Source organism: Macaca nemestrina, chromosome 1, assembly GCF_043159975.1.
Source record: "Macaca nemestrina isolate mMacNem1 chromosome 1, mMacNem.hap1, whole genome shotgun sequence".
In the NCBI taxonomy this organism is placed as follows: Eukaryota; Metazoa; Chordata; class Mammalia; order Primates; family Cercopithecidae; genus Macaca; species Macaca nemestrina.
This window is the reverse complement of record NC_092125.1, coordinates 74,648,771-74,675,041: the sequence shown is the minus strand read 5'-3', so window position 1 is coordinate 74,675,041 and position 26,271 is coordinate 74,648,771. Positions and strand designations below refer to the sequence as shown.

The window sequence follows — 26,271 nt, the reverse complement described above, 5'->3', positions numbered from 1 at the left end:
GAAGCACTCTATGATATTTCTTGACCTGGTTTTACCAGTGCATTGGTAAAGCAAGTCAGATTCAAGCATAGATCCTTTGTCTTTCAAATCAGAAGTGCGGCTTCCAAATGGTGTTTTTCCCTATTCAGTATCCATATAATTCCAAAGTGAAACTGAAAAATGCCATTTTTAAAGATATTTTTTAGAGTCCTACATTATACGGCATTGCTTTCCTTTTTTCTTGATGGTCAAACAAATTTCAGTCACATCAAAAAAGAGAGCTTTCCAGGCGGAACTTATTTTCAACTAGTAAAAAATAAAGGTTGTAGGAAAAGAAAGCCATTAGATGTCCTTCTTTAAGGCAGCTCAGCCTATACTTGGCTCTATGCCCTCCAACAATTTTTCTTTCTTCTTGGCTTAGATGAAAGGACAAGAGAAGTAAAGTTGAGGTCAGGTAAGAGGGAGTTTGGGAAAAGCTAAGGGAATTATTTCAGATCCTCTCCAGTCATTCAGAAATAGTAGGTAAGTAGGGGTAAGTGAGGACTTCCAAAGAGGAACTGCACACTCTGTATAGATGGTCTTTACATTCTTATTAGGCATTCATCGGCCCTGTCTCTAGTACTTTTCAAAGTAGGTTGGCAGTTGTTAAAAAACCACTCACTTACAAGAAACGAAATGAAACAAAACAAAACCTCTTGTCATCATATTGAGTCTTTCCTGTATTATCACTTGAAATATTTTTTCTTAGCTGCCATTATATTTTAAATTTTTCTAGCAAGCTGACTGGAAAACCAAGAATAATTGCTAAAGAAAGCAGTTCACCACTTCTATGGGGGCATGTTTTCAATTTCTGTTTGTATGATTGGGCTAATTGTAAACTCATTTGGTTGTTTATATAATCAGCATGAGTGGTCAGTGGTCAATTGGACCTGTAAATTCAGTTAACAATGATAATTCTGTTTTGGACTGATAGATATTACATTCGCGTTTATGTTCTCCTGTCCTTTAGTTCCTCACAACTACTTAGATCATTTGCTTAGTTTTAGAGAAGGTGGTCACTTCTGTCTTTATATACAAAATTGTATTAAAACCTGAGTCCTGCCTTTTAGATTTTGGGAATATGTACTTTTCTTGTTTAACCACTATTTTAAAATAATAGTTCCATAAAATCAATGTGAAACCTACTTAAAGTATAAAAACAGAGCTAAAGAAATAGATTTCTTATGGAATCAACAAATGTTGAAACAAATGATTAAATTAGCTAGCAAGGGAGCTATTTTCCATTTTTGTCAATTATTCTTACATTTCACCCAATTGTGATTGAATCTAAATTATTGAAATCTGGATTATGGTCAGTCCAAAAGAGTAAAGATACAAAGAAGAGTATTATGGGTATTGTATCTAAGGCTTAAGCACAAACATAATACAATCATTATCATCCCTTTTAAATAAAAATTTTAAATAAATTTTAAATAAGATGCTTCTGATAGCACCATGTAGATGTTCCAGCTTTCACTTCTGCAGTTAACCATCTGTAGATATTTAACTCTAGCTCCTACTGAGTTCCAGTTCATGAAAAAAATCTGTGTCCATATATATATAAAGTCTCCTGCAAGGGACTATATATATATATGACTATATATATATATATATGACTATATATATATATATATATATATAAGTATGACTTATATATATATATGTATGACTTATATATATATATATGACATATATATATATGACTATATATATATATATGACTATATATATATATATATATATATATATATAAAGTTTCCTACAAGCCCCTGAGCTGTGTGTTTTGTGAATCATAGGACAAAGTGATATGTCTGCCCCATATGTGAAAAGAACATCTGGCTTAAAAATACAAAATAAGTTTATCTCTAACAAGGGTTATGCATCTGTGTGTCTGTTGGTAGCTAAGACCAAATGTTAGTGCCACTGTTATTCTTTTATGCTCTGGGTCCTGTAAACATTAGGTTTATTTGTACGGGAAAGAAAAGAATCTAGCTTACGTTGCATTGCTCAATCAGCTTCTCAAAATGAACTTCATTTGTGATCTCAGTGAGTCATTATGGCATAATTATAGTTCTAGTATGATATGCTATTTGTTGAAAAATGTTGATTTTTTTTGTGGAACAGGAAAACTACAGTTCAAAAACTGTGATCAGTCAAATCAATGCCATGATTAACTGATATTAACGGATGCCCTGAAGATTTAAAATGCTTGCTCTCTATTTCAAGAAAGCAGCCGAGAAGAAAATGCCTAGCAGGGGTTAAACCCAAATGCCTGCGCTGCAGCCTATTTCTGTCAACACTCTGTTCGGGAAATAAACATTTATGCTTTCTGAAATGAAAGTGTATTTTTGAAGACTAGCCGTCAGATATTTTTTGCCCTTCACACTTTCAAACGCTTAGCCTTTTTTGTAAGTTGACTGCAAAGTGCATCAGTTTGCCAGGCTAAAAAAAAAAAAAAAAAAAAAAAAAAAGTGCTTGACGAGTGCCCATGGCACCACTGTCAACCTCCAAAGTTTCCAGTAGAAGAAGGCAAGACGGTTGGCACAAAACATGCTTTCTTCAAGCCTATTACCTCAGGGGTACCTGCCTCTTGAGAAGCTTTTCAATCCTTCCAAATGATGTTATTCCCAACTGTCATCTGGTTTATTTGGAGCACACTGTATTGCAGATAAACATGCTATTTAACTGCGGCTCAAGGTAGAGAGTCATTCTGCAAGCAAAATGCCTGAGATACATTAAATGGCACTGACTCTGGGACAGAGATGAAGAGAGATCCGAGTTGTCAGTGATATGCACGGAATGGGCTGTAGCTGGGGAAGAAAACATGTGCCATGGTATCAGTGTATTTTAAAAAGCTGTAATATGGCTGAATATTTAAAACTATAACCTGTCACACACCAAAGATTAAGGTCCCAGGATGTACAAAACGTGAAGTTCAAACGACACAATTACGAAGCATATTTTATTTCACTTGGTAAAGAGATTTCTCTCCAAAGATAGCTAAATATTACAGATGATAAAGACCTCTAACTCATAGCCCAAGAGCTATAAAATACCGTTCAATGCCTGTTAAAAACACAAACAAGTAATTATCATTTGGATACAAGCATGTGTAAGCCAATAGAGCAATTATGTTTTAAGAAAATTCCTTCAACTCAGTTTATTCAAACATGCATTTTCATTTAGGCCTCGGTTATTTAGAATTTTAGACTTTGCTCAGGTCTATTGATAAAAATGTTATTTTATCCATGCGTTTTTATGTATGTGCAACATAGCTAATACTCCTAAAGAAAAGGCAAAATAATTTTATGTAATTAAGATAAAATTCCTATTATGTATTTGGCCTCCTTAGTGACCAGATGAACGTGACTATCTCGTAACAAGGCTGTCTAACTGCTGCTCAGGCATTTGGGCAGGAGAGCTCTTTGTACTAGTTTCCAGACTGCAGTGGTGTGGTAGGAAAGGGTTAAAATGAGAGCCAGCAATTTCTAGACCAAGAAAAGATAGACGTTCAGACTTTTATTTTATTTTGTAAGCATAGATTGTCCTTTTTCCTTTGGATTCGCAAAAATTATACTTCCTTTAATCAGCTGAAATATACTTAAGGATATCAATCAAGCAAACGTGTCAAACCTTTTGTGCCATATCCATCTCCTCATGCTCCCTGACCAAAAAAGGAGAGCTTGTCCTTCCCCTTTTTTCCTTCTCTTTATTTTGTAGAGAAGCAAAAGGAAAAAGTTAGGGTTGCAAGAAGGATACACACACACACATGCACACACGTACGCACACACAACCATCAATATAGAAGAAATAAATTGCAGGATCAACTTCAAAAATGAAATTTTATTGTTTTTTGGTTAATTAAACCCCAAAGAAATGTGTGAAATGTTGTTATGGCTGGAACATTGTTAATTGTAAATCACAGGGACAAAGGGGGCCCGGTGCAACTTTAAAGTTTCCGTGCACGTAAATGTCGATAGCGTGCCTTCTCCATCATCAGCACTAAATTCACATTGATGCCTCTTTTCTTCTCCGTATTGATCCTTCCATGAGAACGTAGATTTGTATCTGTTAATTAATGCGTCCTGAAACAGCGTTTGTATTAATCAGGCAGATAAGAAAAATTGGATGCCTGCACCCCCCTGACAACCGTAAAAGTGCTGGCCCTGATAAAATCATGGATGGACCTCAATAAAAAAGTTCCTCCTTCCACTCAATAAACTAATCATCCTGCTTTTAATTATTCGGCAGAAAGATGTGTGGAGATTGGAGAATGTGTAAATCTATTTACTAACAGCAGTGTCTGGGAGGGAGAATAGGGCTGTCACAGGAAGGTGCTGCGGGCTACATGCTCTGTCCATCTGCTGCTGCAGAAAAACTGCGGCTTGGGAGCATGAAAAGGAACAAGAAAACTAAGGCAAATTGAAAAGACCCATTCATTTTTGCTCATAACTTTCCAGATGATGTTTTTTTGTCTTTTAATTTACACAAGAAATTTTTACTTAGTATGTTTTCTTGAGGTCGATATTTGGATTTGCATTGCATCTTTTTTCCTTGGAGGGGGATAGAAAAAAGAGCAATGTGGTTTTCTGTTTGTTTGTTGTGAATATAACATTGCTGAAATTAAAAGCATCTGGAGCCTAACCTATTTAGGTTAAACAATTAGTTTTCTCTGTTGAATCGCTGTTTAAAATGTTATCAGCTTTTATATCTCTAAGAGGATATTTATTAATTTAACCCCAAACGCAATGACAAAAACAGAATAAGAAAAAGACTTACACAGCCAGTCCAAAATAAATCCTGTCAAATAACATGTAAGCACCATGATAAACAATGAAAGAAATGCATTTTTATATATACCTTAAAGACTCCCTTAAGAAAAGCTTGACTCATCCCTTCTGATGATTTTATTAAGCACTTATAATTAATGGTACCAAATGGCAAACCACTATTTTTCACCAATAGGTCAGGAAATCATTTCCTTTTCTTTACTGTGCTGTAGTTTCTAATATCATATGGGATATGCACAATTTGATATGAATGAAAAGGACAGCAACAGTGACCATAAGCAGTAGCCTAAAAAGGTTGGTCACCAGTGGCTATTTATGATTTGGATAATAATGTCTAGAAAGGGAGTAAAAATAGATTTCTTAAGTTGCATTATTAAAAACGGCCCTTCCTTTCTGTAGAATTACTGGTGGCAGGACCTTAAATGATGGTACCCCTGTCCTCAGAAGCCATGAGGTGGCTGGTTACCCTTAGAAGTCTTAGGCAGACACTTGGAAATAAAAGTGAAGTTTTAAGAAACATTTCTTTTTTAGGACTTGGGAAAAGCTTCTGATCATCAAGTATCTTCACTTTAGAATACAGATCTAGTTCCTCTGATATATAAATATATATCTTCACTCCTAAGTAGGCTTAATTGTACTGCTTCCTCTTTCTCTATTGAACAGCATTTTCTTTTTAATTATTTTGCATATGTTTTCTCAAGCTCAGAGGGACTTTAAATATGCATGTATGAATGCATCCCAGATTTGCAGAAAAGAATTGATCACATAGGTAATTCAGATAAAAATAACATATATTAATCATACAGCAACACTTACTGAATTGCAGATTATAACCTAATGCTTAGGTAGGTGATATTTTATATTTCTCAAATACAAAATTTAAGATACAAGTTAATTTCTCTTGCTCAAGGTGAAAGAGCCAGTAGCTGAGTGGAGCCAGTATTTACATTCAGAATCTGACTCCTTTGCACCAAACCCTGTTACCTTTATTTATATTTAACTTTTTAAATAATTGGATCTTAGTAATAATAGTGAATGGGGCTTTTCTATTTGGTGAGGAGGCCAGGCTACTAAGTATTCCACTTTCTTTTATACCAATTATCGCTAATTTTAAAAGAAATTCATGTTAAGTATCAGTGAGGGGAAATAGCCAATTAAGAAGGCTCACCTAGTTGTAACTCATCATCCATTGTGCTTGTAACTATTAATATTATACAGAAATGTTTCCAAGTTGTGCTATGGCCTAAATTGTTTGTTTATCTTTTATTTTTAGCTGCTGCTTCTCCTTCTCTCCTTCTCCTTCTTCTTCTTCTTTTTTTTTTTTTTTACTTTTATGTTGTTTTCCAATAGTAGTTTTTAGAGATCAGATAGTTGAAAATCTGACTTCTTATAAGAGGTTCCTAAAGACTTCAACCAGAAATCAAATATATCTAAAGATTACATGGTATTTTCTTCTTGAATGAAAGAAAACAACATCTCTATAATATTCCCCTAAGCTGTGTCTATAAAACTTATAGAAAATACCCCCAAATTGAAGAAGCTGGTTTGTAACTTTCACTTTGCTGTTCGCAAAGTGATCCAGGGGAAATTTTAAGAGCTTCTAATCAAAGCTCAGCATAATTTTGAGCACTGATGCAGAAGCCAGCTACCATATGAAACTAATGTTGCATTATGAAATTATGGCTTTAAAGTAACTTGATCTGCCCATCTTTCCATGCAGGCTTCTCCACGCTGTCCCTGGCAGACCAGATGAGCCTTCTGCAGAGTGCTTGGATGGAAATTTTGATCCTTGGTGTCGTATACCGGTCTCTTTCGTTTGAGGATGAACTTGTCTATGCAGACGATTATATAATGGACGAAGACCAGTCCAAATTAGCAGGCCTTCTTGATCTAAATAATGCTATCCTGCAGCTGGTAAAGAAATACAAGAGCATGAAGCTGGAGAAAGAAGAATTTGTCACCCTCAAAGCTATAGCTCTTGCTAATTCAGGTTGGCATACTGACATAGTCATTGTTACATTTTTTAATATGTCAGTTTTACCACTCTCCTAAACTTCTTCAGGGATTTGCAAGACCTAGTTTGTAAGTTTTGTATGAGTCAGCAAAATTATAATCAGTATAGCTTTCTCGTGAAAAGTTAGAAATAAGAAAAATATACTTAAAGCTAATTAATTTCATTTGACTTGCTTATTGAATGCTTTGAAACTTTTATCAACTAATGCATTTACTAATTTGGATTGCAGCAAAGCAAAAGCTCTTGTAGGAATAGCATAAATGGACACTCCCGGGACAAAATTAGTTCCATTGTCTTTTATGCATAAGTTAAAACAAGGGAATTGTTGAAACACACAAACCATTTTTCCCTCAAAAATGCAAATTGTGCAATTGAGAAAATATATTTAGTGTTTCTTTGAGTTTTGGTTATCAAACAACACTGTTTTCTTACATTCTGGAGTTCTTTAGAAGTCAAATTCTATCTATGCAGTAAGGGTTAAGAATTATGGGAATAACTGTTCTTTACATTTGAACCGTAATGTGCTAAAACAGAGAACAACTTCTAATAAGTAAAAATCGTTGGTGCTTTGTTGTTTTTCCCTTTGTGCCTCTCTTAATGCTTTATTATGGTCTTAAGTCTCTTTTAGCATTTGCATAAAGTTCAGGATAGATCCCTCGTTAATGACGTGCCGATCATTAGATACCTGTGTGTCAATAACATGCTCTGATGCTATGTACCATTGACAGTCACACCGTGCCCCTCCATCTGCTTTTGTTTTGACCCTATCTTTGAACTTTATCTTGGTTGCCGGCCAGTAGTTTTCCCTTTAATTACAAGAAGGAAACTGTCAATAAAATCTGTTAAATGGGATGCAATGAGTGGCTTGAATGGGCGGACGGCTATTTGTTCAAATTCTGCAGCATTCAAGGTATTGACAGTTTGTTTTCTGGGGCCATATGTGACGATCAATCTCAGGCTGGGCTCAGCCGCGCTGAAAAATGAAAAACCAGATTGCTTTTGCTTACTTGTGGATGACGACTTTGTGATTTGGCGCGGTCCTAGTGAGATGAGACCTTCTGCCCAAATTGCCCCCATGAGAGCCAGGGACGCGTGACTGTTTTTAGAAATAATTTTTAATTGATTTTGTAATTAACAGTTCATCTACAATATTGATGCGTGAATCCTTGGACTGATAGGAGGGAAATTGTTTTCAACAATGAAGTTGTACTTTCCTATTTGTCTTCATAATGGAGTTTAGCATTTCACAGTTTTAATTGTGAATATAACCCTCTTCCTCACCACACCATGTGCCTCTCTTCTTCTACTCTCCTGTGAAATTATAAAATATGATTTCTTATGACAAACGACGTTGTGATTAGGAACCCTGAAGAATCCCCTGCCCTTCCTCTCCAGAAGATCAGAGTGAGAGATGGGGTAGACATTTTCTGAGGATTTATTAGTGTGTATGGACTTCACATTATACCATCTCTCATAATTAGATGAAATATTTTACAACAGTGGTTTTGGGAAAAATTTTTGTTTGGCAATCATGAAACAATCCTAATTTAAAACATTTACTTGGTTAATTGTTTTTAAAATATACTAAGCCTGTGTTATATCTTTTATGTTTCAAATTGCTTTTTAAAATTATTAACTAACCACGAATGCTGAGCAATGCTAAAATTTTATCAACAAAATTGCTAAAATTATATAATTTTAGATATTGGATGTATACTTTATGACTAAGTATTATAATTTAGAGTACCGGAATTAGTAGCAGCATTTCTGTCTCTGTTGCTTAGAAGTGTAAACATTAATATTTCTGATAGATAAATGTCCTAATCCACATATTCTACTTCTGGGAGAGGAAGTGACTACCTCACAGCAGTGACTGATGATTAGAAAATGTTTAAAGAATTAGTTCATTTATTTTTCATGTCTAAAGTCAGAAATGGTCAATAAGCTCCCCTTTCTTCTCTTATCATGGTAGTTGAGTACCATTGCTTCTTCTAAAAAAAAGTCTCTGTCCCAAAATATTCTTGCAGGTGATTCCATCTTTCATTTAGTCCCTCAATACCAAGAAAGATCAATTGAATCAGAGTCCATATTAAAGAATAACTGATTAAGTACTCTAAGGACTATTTTAATCTGTAAATTGTGCCACCTCTACTGTGTTGTGTAACTGTGGCCTTTTCTTCACTCACCTAACCTGCAAGCCCCATCATTTTAGTTTGGGGTAAACAACTCAGAAAGTCAGTTTCTTTGATACTGTTAATATGATGTTATTTTATTCCATTTTTGACTGTTATTTGGAGCACAGCAACGAAGTTGTAGATCCAAGATGGAGTGTAGACTCAAACTTGCTTAGATCCAATGTAGGTTTCTTAAACTGCCCATGCACATATCAGTATAAAAATATTTTAATACTTTAGACACCCTAAAGGGCTTCTATTTTTGTTGTTGCTGTTGTTGTTGTTTCTGTGTGTGTGTGTGTGTGTGTGTGAGAGAGAGTGCGCATGTGCGCGCGCGTGCCTGTGTGTTTAGGACTTCCAGATTAATATAAGTAATTTTTTGTGCAAAAATGAAAATCTATTTCAGTGTAATTTAAGTAGATATCTTAGCTTTTCCTGCATGGATGTAGGTGTTAACAACCATTGTCTTGTTTATTTAAATTTTAGCTTATTTTAAATATCCGTCTTTATTCAATAGCTATAAATGTTGTGCTTATGCTTGGAAAACAGGCTTCCTGATGATGTCTACCATATTTTTTGTAGCTTTGTTTCTGTCATAAGTGAATTCAGAAATACTTATAACACCAGAACATCCCTGGAAACTCTGTCTTCATCTGTATGGCCAAAACAACAATATGTCATCAACTGTTATAATTCTACAGTTTTCACATTCAAATCTTTGAAAACCCTAAATAATAGTTTCAATTGCTTTTGAAGATAAGAAACTTACAGTCTCATTTAAGCTATACATTATCTTATTTTTGAGTATTAACAACCTCGAGTAATTATTGCATCCCTGATATATCTATGTGCAATTGAATTTTAAAAGAAAACTCTAGGTCACAATTTTAATATTGTAATTCTTAGGTCCCAGTTTTTTCATGTATGTAACAAGAGGTTTGACTAATATCAAATTCTTTCCAACTCTGGAATTCTATGATTCTATAATTAATTTCATCTCTGTATTAGAAAATATGGTAAAATATTTCTATAAGCACCTCGGTAAGATTATATGATGGGATTTATTTCTCTTCATTGGATCTTTTGATTCTTATGTTAAGAATTTGTTTGAAATTATATACTGTAAGGTGAAAAGCAGTTTAAGCTAATGAATCACTTTAGTCTGACCGTTCTCTGTTGCTCAAGTCATAAGCCCTTCAATCCCTAAATCTGCCACTCACATCCCTGTCTTTGTCACCCCTCCCCTGCCCCAGCCTGAAGCCAGGTGAGCCTAATCCATTCAAGAATAAACATGTTTCAAGTCGAGTTTTCTTTTTAACTTCTACACATTATTTCCAGAATAATAGCACCTATTGATATCAAGCTACAAGTAATGATTTGGTTATCAATTTAAAATCATAAACAGCTAGAATGACCTCATGACAGCATTCTGTTGTTCTTAAGGACAATCGGTTATGTATGCAGAGTTGTATAATTTCAAGGTATAGAAAGTTTTTGATTGCTGTAGGATACTGGAATGGGCGCCATATTTAATTAGGGTATTTGGACCCTCATATAGGTTTGGCTTTGTGTTTTCATTACCACTCCATTAGGGGAACCTTTTTAGATATGGTTTTCCTAGTAGCCCCCCGATTAAATAGTAATACCTTCTGTTTAGGATATATATACACACACACATATATATACACATATGTATACACACATCCATGCATATATAGCATGCATATCATATTGTATTATATATACACATTTTACCTAAAAAGAGGAATGTTTTCTACTCTCTAATTCCAAATTTCACTTCCTTTGATAATATGTCGCTTAAATACATAACTGTTTTCTCATCTGTAAAAGAAGGCAGGTGAATTAAGTAATGTCTACTATCCCTTAAATGGCCTACAAATTTTAGATTTATTACTTTTAAGTAAAGGTGGCCAGTTTGGTTTTATACATGTATATATATATAGGTGCATGTGTGTGTGAATGTTGTGTGTGGGGGGGCAGCGGGGAGGGGGGTTATGTGTGTAAAGTAAAACTAGGCCTTAGTCAATTTTACAAAATTTTGGCTAAATTAGTTGATTTGATATTCTGGAGATAGTTTTAGCTGCCGGTCAAGAGAATATCCTTTTTCAGAATCTTTCTGTAGATATTTCCTTTTTTAAGCTTCTTCTAGGGAATCTTATTTGATTTCCACAACATACCTGTGCAGTAGACATGTCCAATATCATTTTACAAGTATGTGAAGAAAGCTGATAATCGTGCATGGCTATTATGAGGCAGAAGGTCCTATTTCTATTCCACAAATAATTATATACATGTTTTTAAAAGGATTAATGCAGAAGACTTTACCCATTATAATTTCACATCTGGGAGCCCAAGTTAGTAGTTTTAATTTGATTGATAATGTCATGCCCACTTCCTTTATCTTGCCATCTTCTAGGAGTTAGAAGACTATAAAACTACCCAAGAAAGTAACAAACAAAATTGGACATGAAATGCTTACCAAGAAATTATAACGTTTTATGAGAAATGAATATATGTAAGCTTTGTGTGGCAGGTAGAACCTTGTTCCTGATTTTTACCCAGAACAAACCATAAGTAATACTATCAGGTAAATAAGAAATCAAAATTATAACCTTCCATCTCCTAGTTTACTTTTCATTGGTTTTTACTCAAGTCTGTCTTCACTGAATTATTTTAATTCTATTTAGAATAATATATTTTGGAAGTGAGCTTTTTAAATTTAATACAACCCTTAAATTTTAAACATATTACAGTATTGCAACTTTTAGGTAAAAACATAAAAGCTGACTCTTAAATGTTTTTTTCCATGTTCAATGATCACTGTGTCTTGGCATGGTATCGGAAATATTTGCTGCAGATAGCTTTGGCCTTCCAAAGATATTTACCTGAGTAAATACCTGGGTAATATGTGCTTATTATCTGGGCAGTAAGCACATAAAATACTCTGCAGTTGCTTATTTCCAGGAAATGATTATAGCATAACATTGTTTTCATCTATATATTTTAAGATAATGAGCTCTGTTACGAAAGGTCATTAGCATGGTGCAGATCATCTATGATGTTGTGAAATGTTGAACTCTTCACCAACCAAACTGATATCAACATTAACTTACCCAGTGTACTGTAATTGTCCTTATGACTTTTGGCAAAAAGAGTTAGAAACCCCCTGGAAAAGTATAAGATATGGAGAGAGAGACAGAAGGCCTTAAGTAATTATAGAAAAATAGAAAAGATCTAGCAGGTAAATCCCATATTGCAAGGTAAACATAACAATTTAAACAGTAATTTGGGACTTGTAAGGAGCCTGAAGGAAAGAAACTACAATCACGGCCACGGAGGTTTTCTGTGGTTCAATATTTTATATAAATAGAGTCAGAGTGATTTGTGTGGCTGGTGTAAATGTCAAAGAAAGTTAGCTGTTTAGCCACAGCAAGAAATGAGGAAAACAGGCCTTCTAAAAAAACTAAAAGTATCTTAATGGAGAGCTCTGAAATGGAAAGTTCTATTTATTGTCACCATGGTTAAGCAGAAAAATCAGAATTATTATTACTATTTTCAATATTAAAATCATAAGGTTTCTGGGTTGGAAGAAACCTAAACATTTTTTTTTTTTTTGATTCGGCTCCCTACTTGATATGTGAAAGGCTTCCTTGATATTTCTGCCACCTGTTTCTACAGCCGCCATAGAATTCTGCTTGATTCGTTACTTTCTAGAAGAGACCATTCCATCAGAAATTTCTTTCTCTTTCTCTTTTTATCTATATCATTTTAATGCAAAAGAAAACACACAAAAATATAGACCTTAATGAGTGTATGAGTTTCTTATGCTACATTAACAAATGACCATAACTTGATGGCTTTAAATGACACGTATTTATTCTCTTACAGTTCTGGATGTCAAATGTCGATCAGTTTCACTAGGTGTAAGACAATGTATGACCAGGGTTTCATTCCCTCTGGAGACTTTAGGGAAGAATCCATTTCCATGGCCTTTCCCAGTTCCTAGGGCTGAATTCCTTGGCTCAGGGCACCCTCCTCCATCTTTAAAGCCAGGAGTAGCATTTTGCTTCAGTGGTAACATTGCCTTCTTTTTCCTTTGCTTCTAAGGACACTGCTTTCATTGAGTGCCCACCTGAATAATCTAGGATAATCTCCCGTATCAAGATCCTTACCTTAATCACATCTACAAAGTTCATTTTGCCATAGCAGGTAACATTCACAGGTACTACAGATTAGGACCTGAATATCTTCATGGCCATTTTTCAGCCTACCACAATGAGTACATGAGCAAGATCAAGAATAAAACTTGTGATGTAACCCCTGAAAGCCCTTCAAGTGTCTTGTTCCTATCTCAGCCCCTTCCCTTCCCGCAAAAGTAATCACTATCCTATCCTGAGTTTTATAGTCATCACTTCCTTTTATTATAGTTTTTTTTTAAATAAATGTGTATACTTAGCTACTACAATTTAGTCTTGCTCATTTACCCATAAAAAAATGGATGAATTTTTAAGTCAGTACTCCAAAGTTCCTCCTTCATTTTATTTTTCCTACAATTTATTAGTTAAAGATGCCAGGGCATTTGACCTACAGGGTTTTCCACTGTCTGGATTTTGAAGATTGCATAGTCTTGGAGAAGTTCATCATGTTTTTTCTGCCTGTTGCATTTTGTGCAAATTGGCAACTGGATCTGGAGACTTAATCAGACTCAGGTTTTATCCCTATGGCACCTATAAGTGATGTAGTGTTCATTGCAAGATACATAATGTTTGTTTCTCTTTTTGTGATGTTAGCAACTGTTGACATTCATTACCTAAATTTATTAATCACTGGGGGTTGAAAAATAGTGATTTGTGATTTTGTCATTTTTCTTTTCTTTTTTCATTTAGTAGGTGGGATATGTATAAAGTAATGCTTTCTCTTATCTCTTATTTGGTTACCAGCGATGCAATTTGTTTAGGAAGAGTAGTATAAGTGCTTTCTTATTTCTCTTTATTTACCAGCTTTCAGAGTAGATAATTGGTGTCCTATTGAAAAAATATTATAAACACAAGTATTCAAACATATTTAATGGATTTCAATCAGTCTCAATTATAATCCTTTTTGAAGTTAAAATTGTCCCATTTTTGTCAGTGGGAACCTCTTCGGGTTGGCTTCTGAAATCTTTTTGAATACCTAGTAGTTCTAGATAATATCCTTTCTATTTGGTGTGACAAAATATTCCATGTTCATTTTAAATATTTTCTGGTTGAAGCCTAGAATCAGATTACAACCTGGGCACTTGAGACACCTTCCAGGGTTGGCCGTTCTTCCTAGGCCAACATCGTCTGTCTACATAAGTACAGATCTGGGGATGCAGAGACACATAGACCTCATTGTGTGTGTGTGTGCGTGTGCGTGTGAATTTATGTATATTTTGGGAATACCCTGTCACCTTGTTTTTCTGTAAATGTCCCTGAGTTTTTAGTTTTGCCATGCAGTTGCTGTTTTTGTTGTTGTTGTTGTTGTTGTTGTTGTTTTTATGTGAACATTTGGAAAGGCTTAAAAAATTCTACTATATCTGTTAATTTAGAGTCAATTTCAAATGGTAATCAACCAGTGTTCCTCAGTACCCTAGTCAATTGCTACCCAAAGAACCACTCTGTTAGGTGCCATATATATTGCATATGGAAATTTAAAGATACAAATTCTCTTTTAGAAAATAGACCTTTTTCCATTTCTCTATTCTGTCCATCACATTCTGTTTCATTCATTCAATGATTGGAGAGAGTCCCATTCGCCCTTCCCTTACTACCCATCTTTATGTAGGCAGTTTACAAACATCAAAGAAAATCAAGTCCTGCGTTTCACAGAAAAGTTTTACACAGACTGTTGGTTTATGTTATATACTAGGCTCAAATCTGAATATACTGTGCCTGTATCTAATATTCAATTCCACATTCAAAATGAGATTTGGCACCCTTGAGAAAGTATTGCCAAGAATGGTCTAAAAGTCCTGAAGAAAGTTCCCAAGCGAGACTTAGGTATTTTGGATTAGCTATGTCTGTGCACACAATGATTAATATTTTCTATCATAGAGAAGGGAAATATTTTATTCTAGGGAAGATATAAAAATAAAATCTTCTTTTTCAGTGGCTCTAAGTCTTATTAAATTTGCAGCTGTAAGGATGATGATATTTAGCTATCTTCCCAAAGTAAATGATCTGAACTAGACACATTTTTTTAGGATCCCTTTCACAGAGTAAAATATTGGAAGTTATGATAAAGTTCTGTTTTATTATTAGGTGTTAGACTTAATATATAGGCAATAATATGTGTGTTATATACACTCTGGTTATGTTTTGAAATATTGATTATTTTGGAATAGTATTGTTTGTCTTATTGTCTAATTCAGTAGTTCTCAATCCTGGCTTGGCCGTAGAACTACCTAGACCTTTAGCAATGCTGATATCCTAGTTCTGGTCTCTGACTTAATAGATCTAGACTTGGGCCCAGTATCCAAGATTTTTAAGAACTCACCCATTGTTTTTAATATGTAGCCTTGTCCTGTCTAGTTAGTTCATAAACTTATGATATCCATTAAGTTTAGCTGGTTCCCATTAGCACAAATACTAGAACTATTTCCTTTAAAGCACAGTTAAAAAGAAACCAGCACGAACAATGAAAATGAAATAATTATATACATTAATGCCAGTTCTACTGAGCCTGGCGTCACGTGTAAATTTAACCAAAAGAACAAAACAGAGATTAAAACTACAGATCCAGAACTTGAACTAGGATTCCTAATGGAGATTAATATTTTCTTCAGCAGTCTGCCAGCTGAATCATTGTCTAATTAAATAGTTCAGATTTAGTGAGTTTGCATTTAAAGTGTTAGCAGATCCGAGAATGGGTAAAGCTAAAATGAGTTAGAATCTTTTCTGTAAATGGGAAGTTAAATTATCACAGTAATTTGATTAAATCATTTTTAAATCTCTCATGCTAAATCACATCCTTTAAAGAATAGTTTGAAGTCTTAATTGCTGTTTGTGAGCATATCTCTCTGCTATTTGTTCTTGCCTCATTTCCCATGACATCCTATAATATATCTCCTGCTGGGCAAGAGTAGTGGGAAAGGCAAGACTATGGGTAGGGCCGAGGTAACTGTGTAGCTGACTTCAAGCATTTAAAGATATGCCATGTCGAAAAAGGAAATTTATCCTGTATTGTTCTAGTAGTTAGAAACAGGACCAAATGATAGAATTTGGAGACAGATTTAGGAAAACTTAAAGAAGAAATTAATAATAATTAGTTTTGTCTTTTATCAAGGAGAATACTCTACCTATTTTTCATATGACTGGCAATGTCTTCATTAGGAATATTGTAAAGAAGATGGCTGATGAAGATGGGAGTTTGAACAGGATGTGTTTAGAGGGAAATTCATCTCATTTTTTAAGGGAGTGCACATTTAGTGTTCTATATTCTAGCAGCATTATTAATTTGAAGCATCTTGAATTTAAACCTGAGTCTCACACATATTACCAGTGCCACCTGGCTTCTAGGGTTTGGGGAGGTAAAATGAGGCCACATTCACCTGAAATAGGTGCTTAATAAATGGTAAATGTATTATTTTTATTCTGATGTGTTTTTGGTCTAGTTGGAAAATAGTTATTTCAAGTTGGTTTTGTCACTGCAGAGTATAATTCCCATTTTCTCCCTCCATCTTTTACTCTGTTTTCATGTAGAGAGCTAATTATTAGACCCAGCCTAAGTTGGGAAAATCCAACTCGTCTCTGTTCCCTTATGCACAAGGTCCTTATTACAGTCTTTTGTGTACCTAGAGACTCACCATGGTGTTTCCCCATACCTCCTGTTTTTCCTTCAGTTAGCACTTAAGTGCAAAAATAGAGAGAGAGGAAGAATATCAGAGCATGTTGCCATCATCTCTATGAATGTTTTTCTGTCCCTAACATTACCAACCCTTAGACAACTTTAGAAATTATGTGTGTTTGTTTCTAAGAGACAGCACCATAGGAGGTGGATAAGATTGCCATGCTGAGAGGAACCAGACTGGAGAGAAGCTGGTTAGAAATAATCCACAGGGAAAGGCTAGGCGTATGTTGGGGAGTGACTTGAATCCCGCTCCAGGGCACACTGTCAACATTATTTCCCACTTTGGAAAAATTCCTTGTTTTTGCTCTGCCAGGCAGAAATTGAGTCTTGAGCAGTAAATACTTATAAGCAATTTTATTCCAGATTATTCAAAGTTTTTTTTAAAGAGATGTCGTTAAACTACCTAATGTTAATAGTGATCAATTCACCAGTGATGTGGTGGAATGATTCAAAATGACAATGTGAATGGAAAAAAAAAAAAAAAAAAAAAAACAAACCTAAACAAAATACGAATAAATTTTAAGACATGCTACTGGTTATATCTATCTTTTCATTATTTTGCCATATTTCTTTTTTATTATATGTTTAGCCACTTGCTTTTAAATTACATTCCCTCTCTCTTTTTGTTCATGTGATCTATGTTTGAATTGTATGAAAGATTAGGCTAACTACATATATCTTAGAGCTCAGCATTCTCAGAGAACTAGAATTATTAAACATGAAGAATCCCCCAAAGACTCCATTATGTGTAATTAACAGATAAACTGTCATCAGAATCAATAAAACGTGCTAAATGATTCAAACTTGTATATAATTAAGTGTCTGCTTTAGAGCTGGAGCTGTAACTTTTATTTTTTCCCCACATCTCACATTTCTCACAAGAATAATTTGGCAACCTTGTTAACCCTTTCTTTGCTTGATGGAATTAGATGTTCCAATTATTCATTTAAGGGTAAAGTTCACCTTTACAAATGTGAAAAATATTTCAGAACTCAGTGATCTGAAGACACCATTTGTTTTTCATCAGGGAAGTAGACTATGTAAGGACGTTTTAATGAACTGATACTACAACTTTAAACATCCTAAAAGGATAAATAATGTATTGTGATTTCTATATAGTGCTAGATTCAGTGTATTCACATGGAGTTCTTAGGAACTTAGTCATCAATTTTTTCCCCTCTTTGGGAAATACTGGCTTTTCCAGGCAAGATCGGAATTTTAAACAACCTTCCCCCACACAGCACTAAGATAATACTTTTAATAGATGGCCTTCCATGGTTGTTTGTTGAGTGTATGAATATAAACCTGGATGAGACAATGAATAAAATAGAAATAGTCAAGACTGTAATCTGTTAAAAGAAAGCCTTCTCTTGCTCAGCCTGAGGAGGAAAAATACACACTTTAAATCATAGATCTTTTCTAATAATTCCCATCTTCTAAGCTAGTATTAAACATTATGTAGGGAAATTTAGAAAGAAATAGAGACTGAAGAAATGTGAGACTCCGAACAAATCACAGTTGCAAGCTTAGAGAAGTTCAAAAATAATAATAATTAATTTAATAACTAATTTTATAACTCTAGTCTACATAGGTTTGTTATGATTAATATAATTACTTATATCTTTTCCTTCATTGCACAGACTCCATGCACATAGAAGATGTTGAAGCCGTTCAGAAGCTTCAGGATGTCTTACATGAGGCGCTGCAGGATTATGAAGCTGGCCAGCACATGGAAGACCCTCGTCGAGCTGGCAAGATGCTGATGACACTGCCACTGCTGAGGCAGACCTCTACCAAGGCCGTGCAGCATTTCTACAACATCAAACTAGAAGGCAAAGTCCCCATGCACAAACTTTTTTTGGAAATGCTGGAGGCCAAGGTCTGACTAAAAGCTCCCTGGGCCTTCCCATCCTTCATGCTGAAAAAGGGAAAATAAACCCAAGAGTGACGTCAAAGAAACTTAGAGTTTAGTTAACAACATCAAAAATCAACAGACTGCACTGACAATTTAGCAGCAAGACTATGAAGCAGCTTTCAGATTCCTCCATAGCTTCCTGATGAGTTTCTTTCTACTTTCTCCATCATCTTCTTTCCTCTTCCTTCCCACATTTCTCTTCCTGTTTATTTTTTCTCCCTTTCTTCTTTCCCCCTCCCTTATTTCTTTGCTTCTTTCATTCCTAGTTCCCATTCTCCTTTATTTTCTTCCCATCTGCCTGCCTTCTTTCTTTTCTTTGCTGCTCTCGTTCCTCTCTTTACTCATCTTCCTCCTGTTTTCTAAATTTTAAATAGCTTTAGTTGTAAAAAAAAAAAAAAAAAAAAAATCCTTCCTTCCCCCTTTCCTTTCTCTTTCTTCCCTTTTTTCCTTTTGCCCTTTCCCCTTTGCCCTTTCCCCTTTCCTTTCCTTCTGATCTTCTTTCCATCTTTCTTTTTCTTCCTTCTGCTGCTGAACTTTTAAAAAAGGTCTCTAACTGAAAAGAGATGGAAGCCAGCCCTGCCAAAGGATGGAGATCCATAATATGGATGCCAGTGAACTTATTGTGAACCATACCGTCCCCAGTGACTAAGGAATCAAAGAGAGAGAACCAACGTACCTAAAAGTACAGTGCAACATATACGAATTGACTGAGTGCAGTATTAGATTTCATGGGAGCAGCCTCTAATTAGACAACTTAAGCAACGTTGCATCGGCTGCTTCTTATCATTGCTTTTCCATCTAGATCAGTTACAGCCATTTGATTCCTTAATTGTTTTTTCAAGTCTTCCAGGTATTTGTTAGTTTAGCTACTATGTAACTTTTTCAGGGAATAGTTTAAGCTTTATTCATTCATGCAATACTAAAGAGAAATAAGAATACTGCAATTTTGTGCTGGCTTTGAACAATTATGAACAATAATGAAGGACAAATGAATCCTGAAGGAAGATTTTTAAAAATGTTTTGTTTCTTCTTACAAATGGAGATTTTTTTGTACCAGCTTTACCACTTTTCAGCCATTTATTAATATGGGAATTTAACTTACTCAAGCAATAGTTGAAGGGAAGGTGCATATTATCACGGATGCAATTTATGTTGTGTGCCAGTCTGGTCCCAAACATCAGTTTCTTAACATGAGCTCCAGTTTACCTAAATGTTCACTGACACAAAGGATTAGATTACACCTACAGTGACTCTGAGTAGTCACACATATAAGCACTGCACATGAGATATAGATCCGTAGAATTATCAGGAGTGCACCTCTCTACTTGGGAGGTACAGTTGCCATATGATTTCTAGCTGCCACGGTGGTTAGGAATGTGATACTGCCTGTTTGCAAAGTTACAGACCTTGTCTCAGAAGGAGCTGTGAGCCAGTATTCATTTAAGAGGCAATAAGGCAAATGCCAGAATTTAAAAAAAAAAAAAAATCATCAAAGACAGAAAACGCCTGACCAAATTCTAAAACCTAATCCATATAAGTTTATTCATTTAGGAATGTTTGTTTAAATTAATCTGCAGTTTTTACCAAGAGCTAAGCCAATATATGTGCTTTTCAACCAGTATTGTCACAGCATGAAAGTCAGTCAGGTTCCAGACTGTTAAGAGGTGTAATCTAATGAAGAAATCAATTAGATGCCCCAAAATCTACAGTCGCTGAATAACCAATAAACAGTAACCTCCATCAAATGCTATACCAATGGACCAGTGTTAGTAGCTGCTCCCTGTACTATGTGAACAGTCTTATTCTATGTACACAGATGTAATTAAAATTGTAATCCTAACAAACAAAAGAAATGTAGTTCAGCTTTTCAATGTTTCATGTTTGCTGTGCTTTTCTGAATTTTATGTTGCATTCAAAGACTGTTGTCTTGTTCTTGTGGTGTTTGGATTCTTGTGGTGTGTGCTTTTAGACACAGGGTAGAATTAGAGACAATATTGGATGTACAATTCCTCAGGAGACTACAGTAGTATATTCTATTCCTTACCAGTAATAAGGTTCTTCCTAATAATTAATTAAGAGATTGAAACTCCAAACAAGTATTCATTATGAACAGATACACATCAAAATCATAATAATATTTTCAAAACAAGGAATAATTTCTCTAATGGTTTATTATAGAATACCAATGTATAGCTTAGAAATAAAACTTTGAATATTTCAAGAATATAGATAAGTCTAATTTTTAAATGCTGTATATATGGCTTTTGCTCAATCATCTCTCAGATGTTGTTATTAACTCGCTCTGTGTTGTTGCAAAACTTTTTGGTGCAGATTCGTTTCCAAAACTATTGCTACTTTGTGTGCTTTAAACAAAATACCTTGGGTTGATGAAACATCAACCCAGTGCTAGGAATACTGTGTATCTATCATTAGCTATATGGGACTATATTGTAGATTGTGGTTTCTCAGTAGAGAAGTGACTGTAGTGTGATTCTAGATAAATCATCATTAGCAATTCATTCAGATGGTCAATAACTTGAAATTTATAGCTGTGATAGGAGTTCAGAAATTGGCACATCCCTTTAAAAATAACAACAGAAAATACAACTCCTGGGAAAAAAGGTGCTGATTCTATAAGATTATTTATATATGTAAGTGTTTAAAAAGATTATTTTCCGGAAAGTTTGTGCAGGGTTTAAGTTGCTACTATTCAACTACACTAAATATAAATAAAATATATACAATATATACATTGTTTTCACTGTATCACATTGAAGTACTTGGGCTTCAGAAGTAAGAGCCAACCAACTGAAAACCTGAGACGGAGTTATGTTCAAAGAACGAGATACAATTTTGTAGTTTTCAGTGTAACTCTCGGCATTTCAAAAGAGTAAGTATCTCACAAATAGGAAATACAACTAAAACGTAGATTTAAAAAGAACTGCACGGGCTTTAGGGTAATTGCTCATCTTAAACCTCACTAGAGGGAAGTCTTTTCAAGTTTCAAGCAAGACCATTTACTTAATGTGAAGTTTTGGAAAGTTATAAAGGTGTATGTTTTAGCCATATGATTTTAATTTTAATTTTGCTTCTTTTAGGTTCGTTCTTATTTAAAGCAATATGATTGTGTGACTCCTTGTAGTTGCACTTGTGTTTCAATCAGATCAGATTGTTGTATTTATTCCACTATTTTGCATTTAAATGATAACATAAAAGATATAAAAAATTTAAAACTGCTATTTTTCTTATAGAAGAGAAAATGGGTGTTGGTGATTGTATTTTAATTATTTAAGCGTCTCTGTTTACCTGCCTAGGAAAACATTTTATGGCAGTCTTATGTGCAAAGATCGTAAAAGGACAAAAAATTTAAACTGCTTCTAATAATCCAGGAGTTGCATTATAGCCAGTAGTAAAAATAATAATAATAATAATAATAAAACCATGTCTATAGCTGTAGATGGGCTCCACATCTGTAAAGCAATCAATTGTATATTTTTGTGATGTGTACCATACTGTGTGCTCCAGCAAATGTCCATTTGTGTAAATGTATTTATTTTATATTGTATATATTGTTAAATGCAAAAAGGAGATATGATTCTGTAACTCCAATCAGTTCAGATGTGTAACTCAAATTATTATGCCTTTCAGGATGATGGTAGAGCAATATTAAACAAGCTTCCACTTTTGACTGCTCTTTTGTATTGTGTTTCTTTTTTTTCCCCACTAAAGAACCAAATCGACAAACACTGCCCTTTGTTGCTTCCATTCAAAGAGTATCTCTGAGTACCTGTTCCCTAAAAATAAAGTCAGAGTTTAAATGAGTGCTATATAAAGGCTTGTCAGAATGAATTCTAGGGTGCCAAGAGACATTTTGCATATTTAAGAGTATGCAAAGTGTCTCATGGCACATTAGAATTCATTCTGACAAGCCTTTATATAGCTCTTATTTAATCTTAAAGCATCTCCACATCATCCTGCATTACTCAAAATCATCGCCTCTATGTCAATGTCATAACAGAAAACCCTCCCCCTATTTTAAGATCATATTAAAACCTGCTAGAGATACCCATTATTTCCCTCTATCAACAATTAAATCATGCGCTTGCTCCGAGCTCATCGGCAAGCTGCAGGCTGTGTGGAGCAGCAGTGGAGTTGCTGACCACATTTCCTGAATGGGAAGTCAACAAGCAGAGCTTAGAGATTGGTGTGAATTAGGAGGGGGAGCTGTCTTCGAATTCGAGAGGGTTAAACAGCACTGCTGACAGCAAATGGCCTCCTCTTGCCTTTTACACTCAGAGAGGTTATAGCCTTGCTGCTCAGGGTCAAGTTGTAGCTTCCACTGGACCCTCCTGGAGCCATCACCAAAGTGCTAATATGTGCTTTCTTGGCTTCTCTGCCCATCTTGAGGGTATTTTGTCATTGTGTTTGCCCACCGTATTTCTCACCTTTCAGAGGTGGTTGGTTCTCTAGAGAAGCAAGCTGATGACACAAAGGCCACTAAACTGAATTGCTTTTAGGGGCACGGGATTACCTAAATGACTAAGATGCACTAGCAAACAAGATAGCTCAGTATTGTCTTTTTTAAAATATATTTTAATGTCCTTTGAGTGGCAACAGTTCAACATAAAATCTGACATGTTTTACTTTTGATATTTTTTAAGTGCTTGGATGGGACTGAAACAATGCAAGATACAAACCTAAAAGGAAAAATCGTGTCTGTAATCTTCCAACGAGGTCCTCATTGTAAAATATGTTAGGCACAAACACACACACACACACTTTTAAGAATTCCTGTTAGAACTGTCCTGCTGTTTTTATAATTTAGAATTCTTACAGGACAACTTTTCTGGTGCTGACATATTTATCATTGATGCCTCAGGTGTAAAAGGAAATGAAGTAGGATTTTGACATTTCAGCACATTGTTTCTCAATATATAAACAACAAGTACCTCTGACAAATGCATTATATATTTGTTTTAAGGGATCAGTTTTATTTTCATCAGTTGTTTATAAGCAATTTATTTTTAAGCCAGCGGTCCCCAAATTTGTCTGCATATTGAAATCACCTGGGGAGTGTCAAAATTCCTGATCCTCATGTCCCACCTGCAGAGATTGTGGTTTCATTGATCCAAGATGTGGCCTGGGTTTTGGAATGCTTCCAAAAGATCTCCAGGTGATTCCAAAATGAAAATGAGATGGAGAAACACTTGCTTTAAAGTTTTATACTTTTATCAAATAAATCAAAAATAATGAACTTTTTAATATTGGTTCTACATTTTTGTTAGGGTTTCTTTTCAATAACAAGACAAAAATACTTAACCTTTTTTTCCTTACCAAACCAATGAAAGGCACTTTGATTGTTTTGACCTCCACAAAACACATGAAAAATATATTTTATTTGATAACTCCCAAGTCACATCTTCCTGTTATATCTCCGTATAAAGATGGAGATGGATGGCAACTCAAAAACTTGTTTGCAGAATATCTCACAACCCCCTCACCCCACCACCACTTTTTAAGTCCTACTCATTTGGCCCATTTATGTGCTTTAGAATTAATTTAGGTAGGATCCAAAAAACCTGTCTTTCCCTATTGACAAACAAAAGAGCAACAAAATTAGAAAATTTTGATTTCTTGGAAGGACTTCTCTTACCTATATTTTTCAAGTTGTTGATTTAGGTGAGAGGTACAAATGAGATAGAATACTTCATCCTTGAACCTCTGCAAAAAACTTTAGGTGCACTTTGCTTGTTATGAAATTAATTTGTGATTAACTTGTGAAAGAAAAGAGAGCTATGCTTAAGGCTTTTGTTTCATCTACAATGGTTTACATCCTGAATGGAGAGGACCACAGACCAATAGATAAGAAAGATGCACTGTCTAAGTCAGTGCATCTGGCCTTTCAGATCTCTAAATCTAGCTTCTCATGCCCCCTGGTAGTGTGGAAAAAACAAAATGAAACAAGTAGCAGTAGATGGATTGTGTACTGCATCTTATTGTGAAACAAATAGAAAAGAAAGGAATTTCAAAATATAATCCTGCTTTCCCAGGAGTATTTGTCTGTTTCTTCATGAAGTTAAAGGTCTGAAATAATGTGACCATCAGGGGCTCAATGTTGCATGTCCATGCCAGTTGGTCCAAGGGCTTGTTATGATGGTAATGACCTACTGAAACGTGAGCTTGGATTGCACAATACAATTGCTACCAACTCACCCGCTGGGAGAAATATTTTATTATTGTCAAATATCCTCCACAGAGATTTGTTTTGCCTGTTTCTGTTTAAATTAAATTCAAAGCAGAACTGCATTACTATTTCTCCGGAGTATATTTCAGATAAACTAGTCTCAAAATTTAGGATTCCTGGCTACTTCAAATTTGTTTATTAGCAGAAAAATTACAATAGGTGACACCACAGCTGCAGGAATATTATGATTGCAGCAACACGAGAGATTTACATACTGAGTCTGCAGCCTGAAAGCAAGAATTCACTTTTTCATTACAGGCACCAGCCAGATTAATAATGAACCATTTCATCTACTGTACAATCTTTAAAAAAGTACCAATATGGTCATGTATTGCCATAGCATGTCACAGAATTTCAAACATGAGAAACTTTGCTTGAAGTAAGAAGTGTTTTTGACATAAGATCATGAACCAAAAGTGTATATGTGTGTATATTAAAAAAAGAAACAGAGTAGACATAGCAGAGCCCATGAGTGAAAATGCTCTTTAAGTATAATATGTATTTAACAGTATTATTTTTTAAAAGAACTGAAAACAGGCTGGGCACAGTGGCCCATGCCTGTAATCCTGGAGCTTTGGGAGGCAGAGGTGGCAGGATTACTTGACCCCAGGAGTTCAAGACCAGCTTGAGACTCCATCCCATAAAAAACTAAAGCTAAAAAAAAAAAAAAAAAAAAAAAAAAAAAGAATTGAAAACAATGTAGTCGAGTATAGGGGATTATTTGGATAATTTTGCCAGAAGTCCTATATCACAACTTTAATGAAGGATTCTGAATCAGTTAAGCTTTAGACTACAAATTTTATTACATGCAATCAAACGAGAAATGGACTTTACCGTGAGGAAAAAAAAAGTGCTCGGCGTTTTGAAAATAATAGTGGCTTGTGTGTTTTGCAGTGGGCTGAACTTTGGAGAGCTGATTTTAGGAAATGGCAAACAAACTTTTGGGAGGGGTCGCTAAAAGGGCCTAACAGGAAAACATTTCAGACTAGCGGGAACATCAAATCACACTATTCACACTCCAATTCAATCTGCCATTCTCAGTCGAATTTCACAGTTTTACTGGGAATTGAAGAACTGTCTGCTATTTTTAAAAAGTGCATAGAAAGCTAAAGTCTTAAGAGGAATTTCCAAAGTGAAGTCTATAGCCATGCAAGTGTTAACTTTTTCCCTTAAAATATTGGCTTCTTTAATCATTACAAATGAAGAATACTAGCGATTAATACTAA

The 26,271-nt window shown here is 34.8% G+C and overlaps 1 protein-coding gene across 33 annotated transcripts in view; it reads left to right on the top strand.

The window, feature by feature from the left end:
• The window catches only part of LOC105493516 (estrogen related receptor gamma), a 643,478-nt gene extending 620,984 nt beyond the window's left edge, over positions 1–22,494 (top strand). For all 33 annotated transcript variants that reach the window (XM_071080675.1, XM_011761198.2, XM_071080677.1 and 30 more), the window contains 2 exons: positions 6,529–6,798; positions 18,527–22,494. In XM_071080675.1, coding sequence (XP_070936776.1) covers positions 6,529–6,798; positions 18,527–18,771 — 515 coding nt within the window. In that variant the 3' untranslated portion in view covers positions 18,772–22,494. The remainder of the gene's footprint in view (positions 1–6,528; positions 6,799–18,526) is intronic.
• Positions 22,495–26,271: the final 3,777 nt, after the last annotated feature.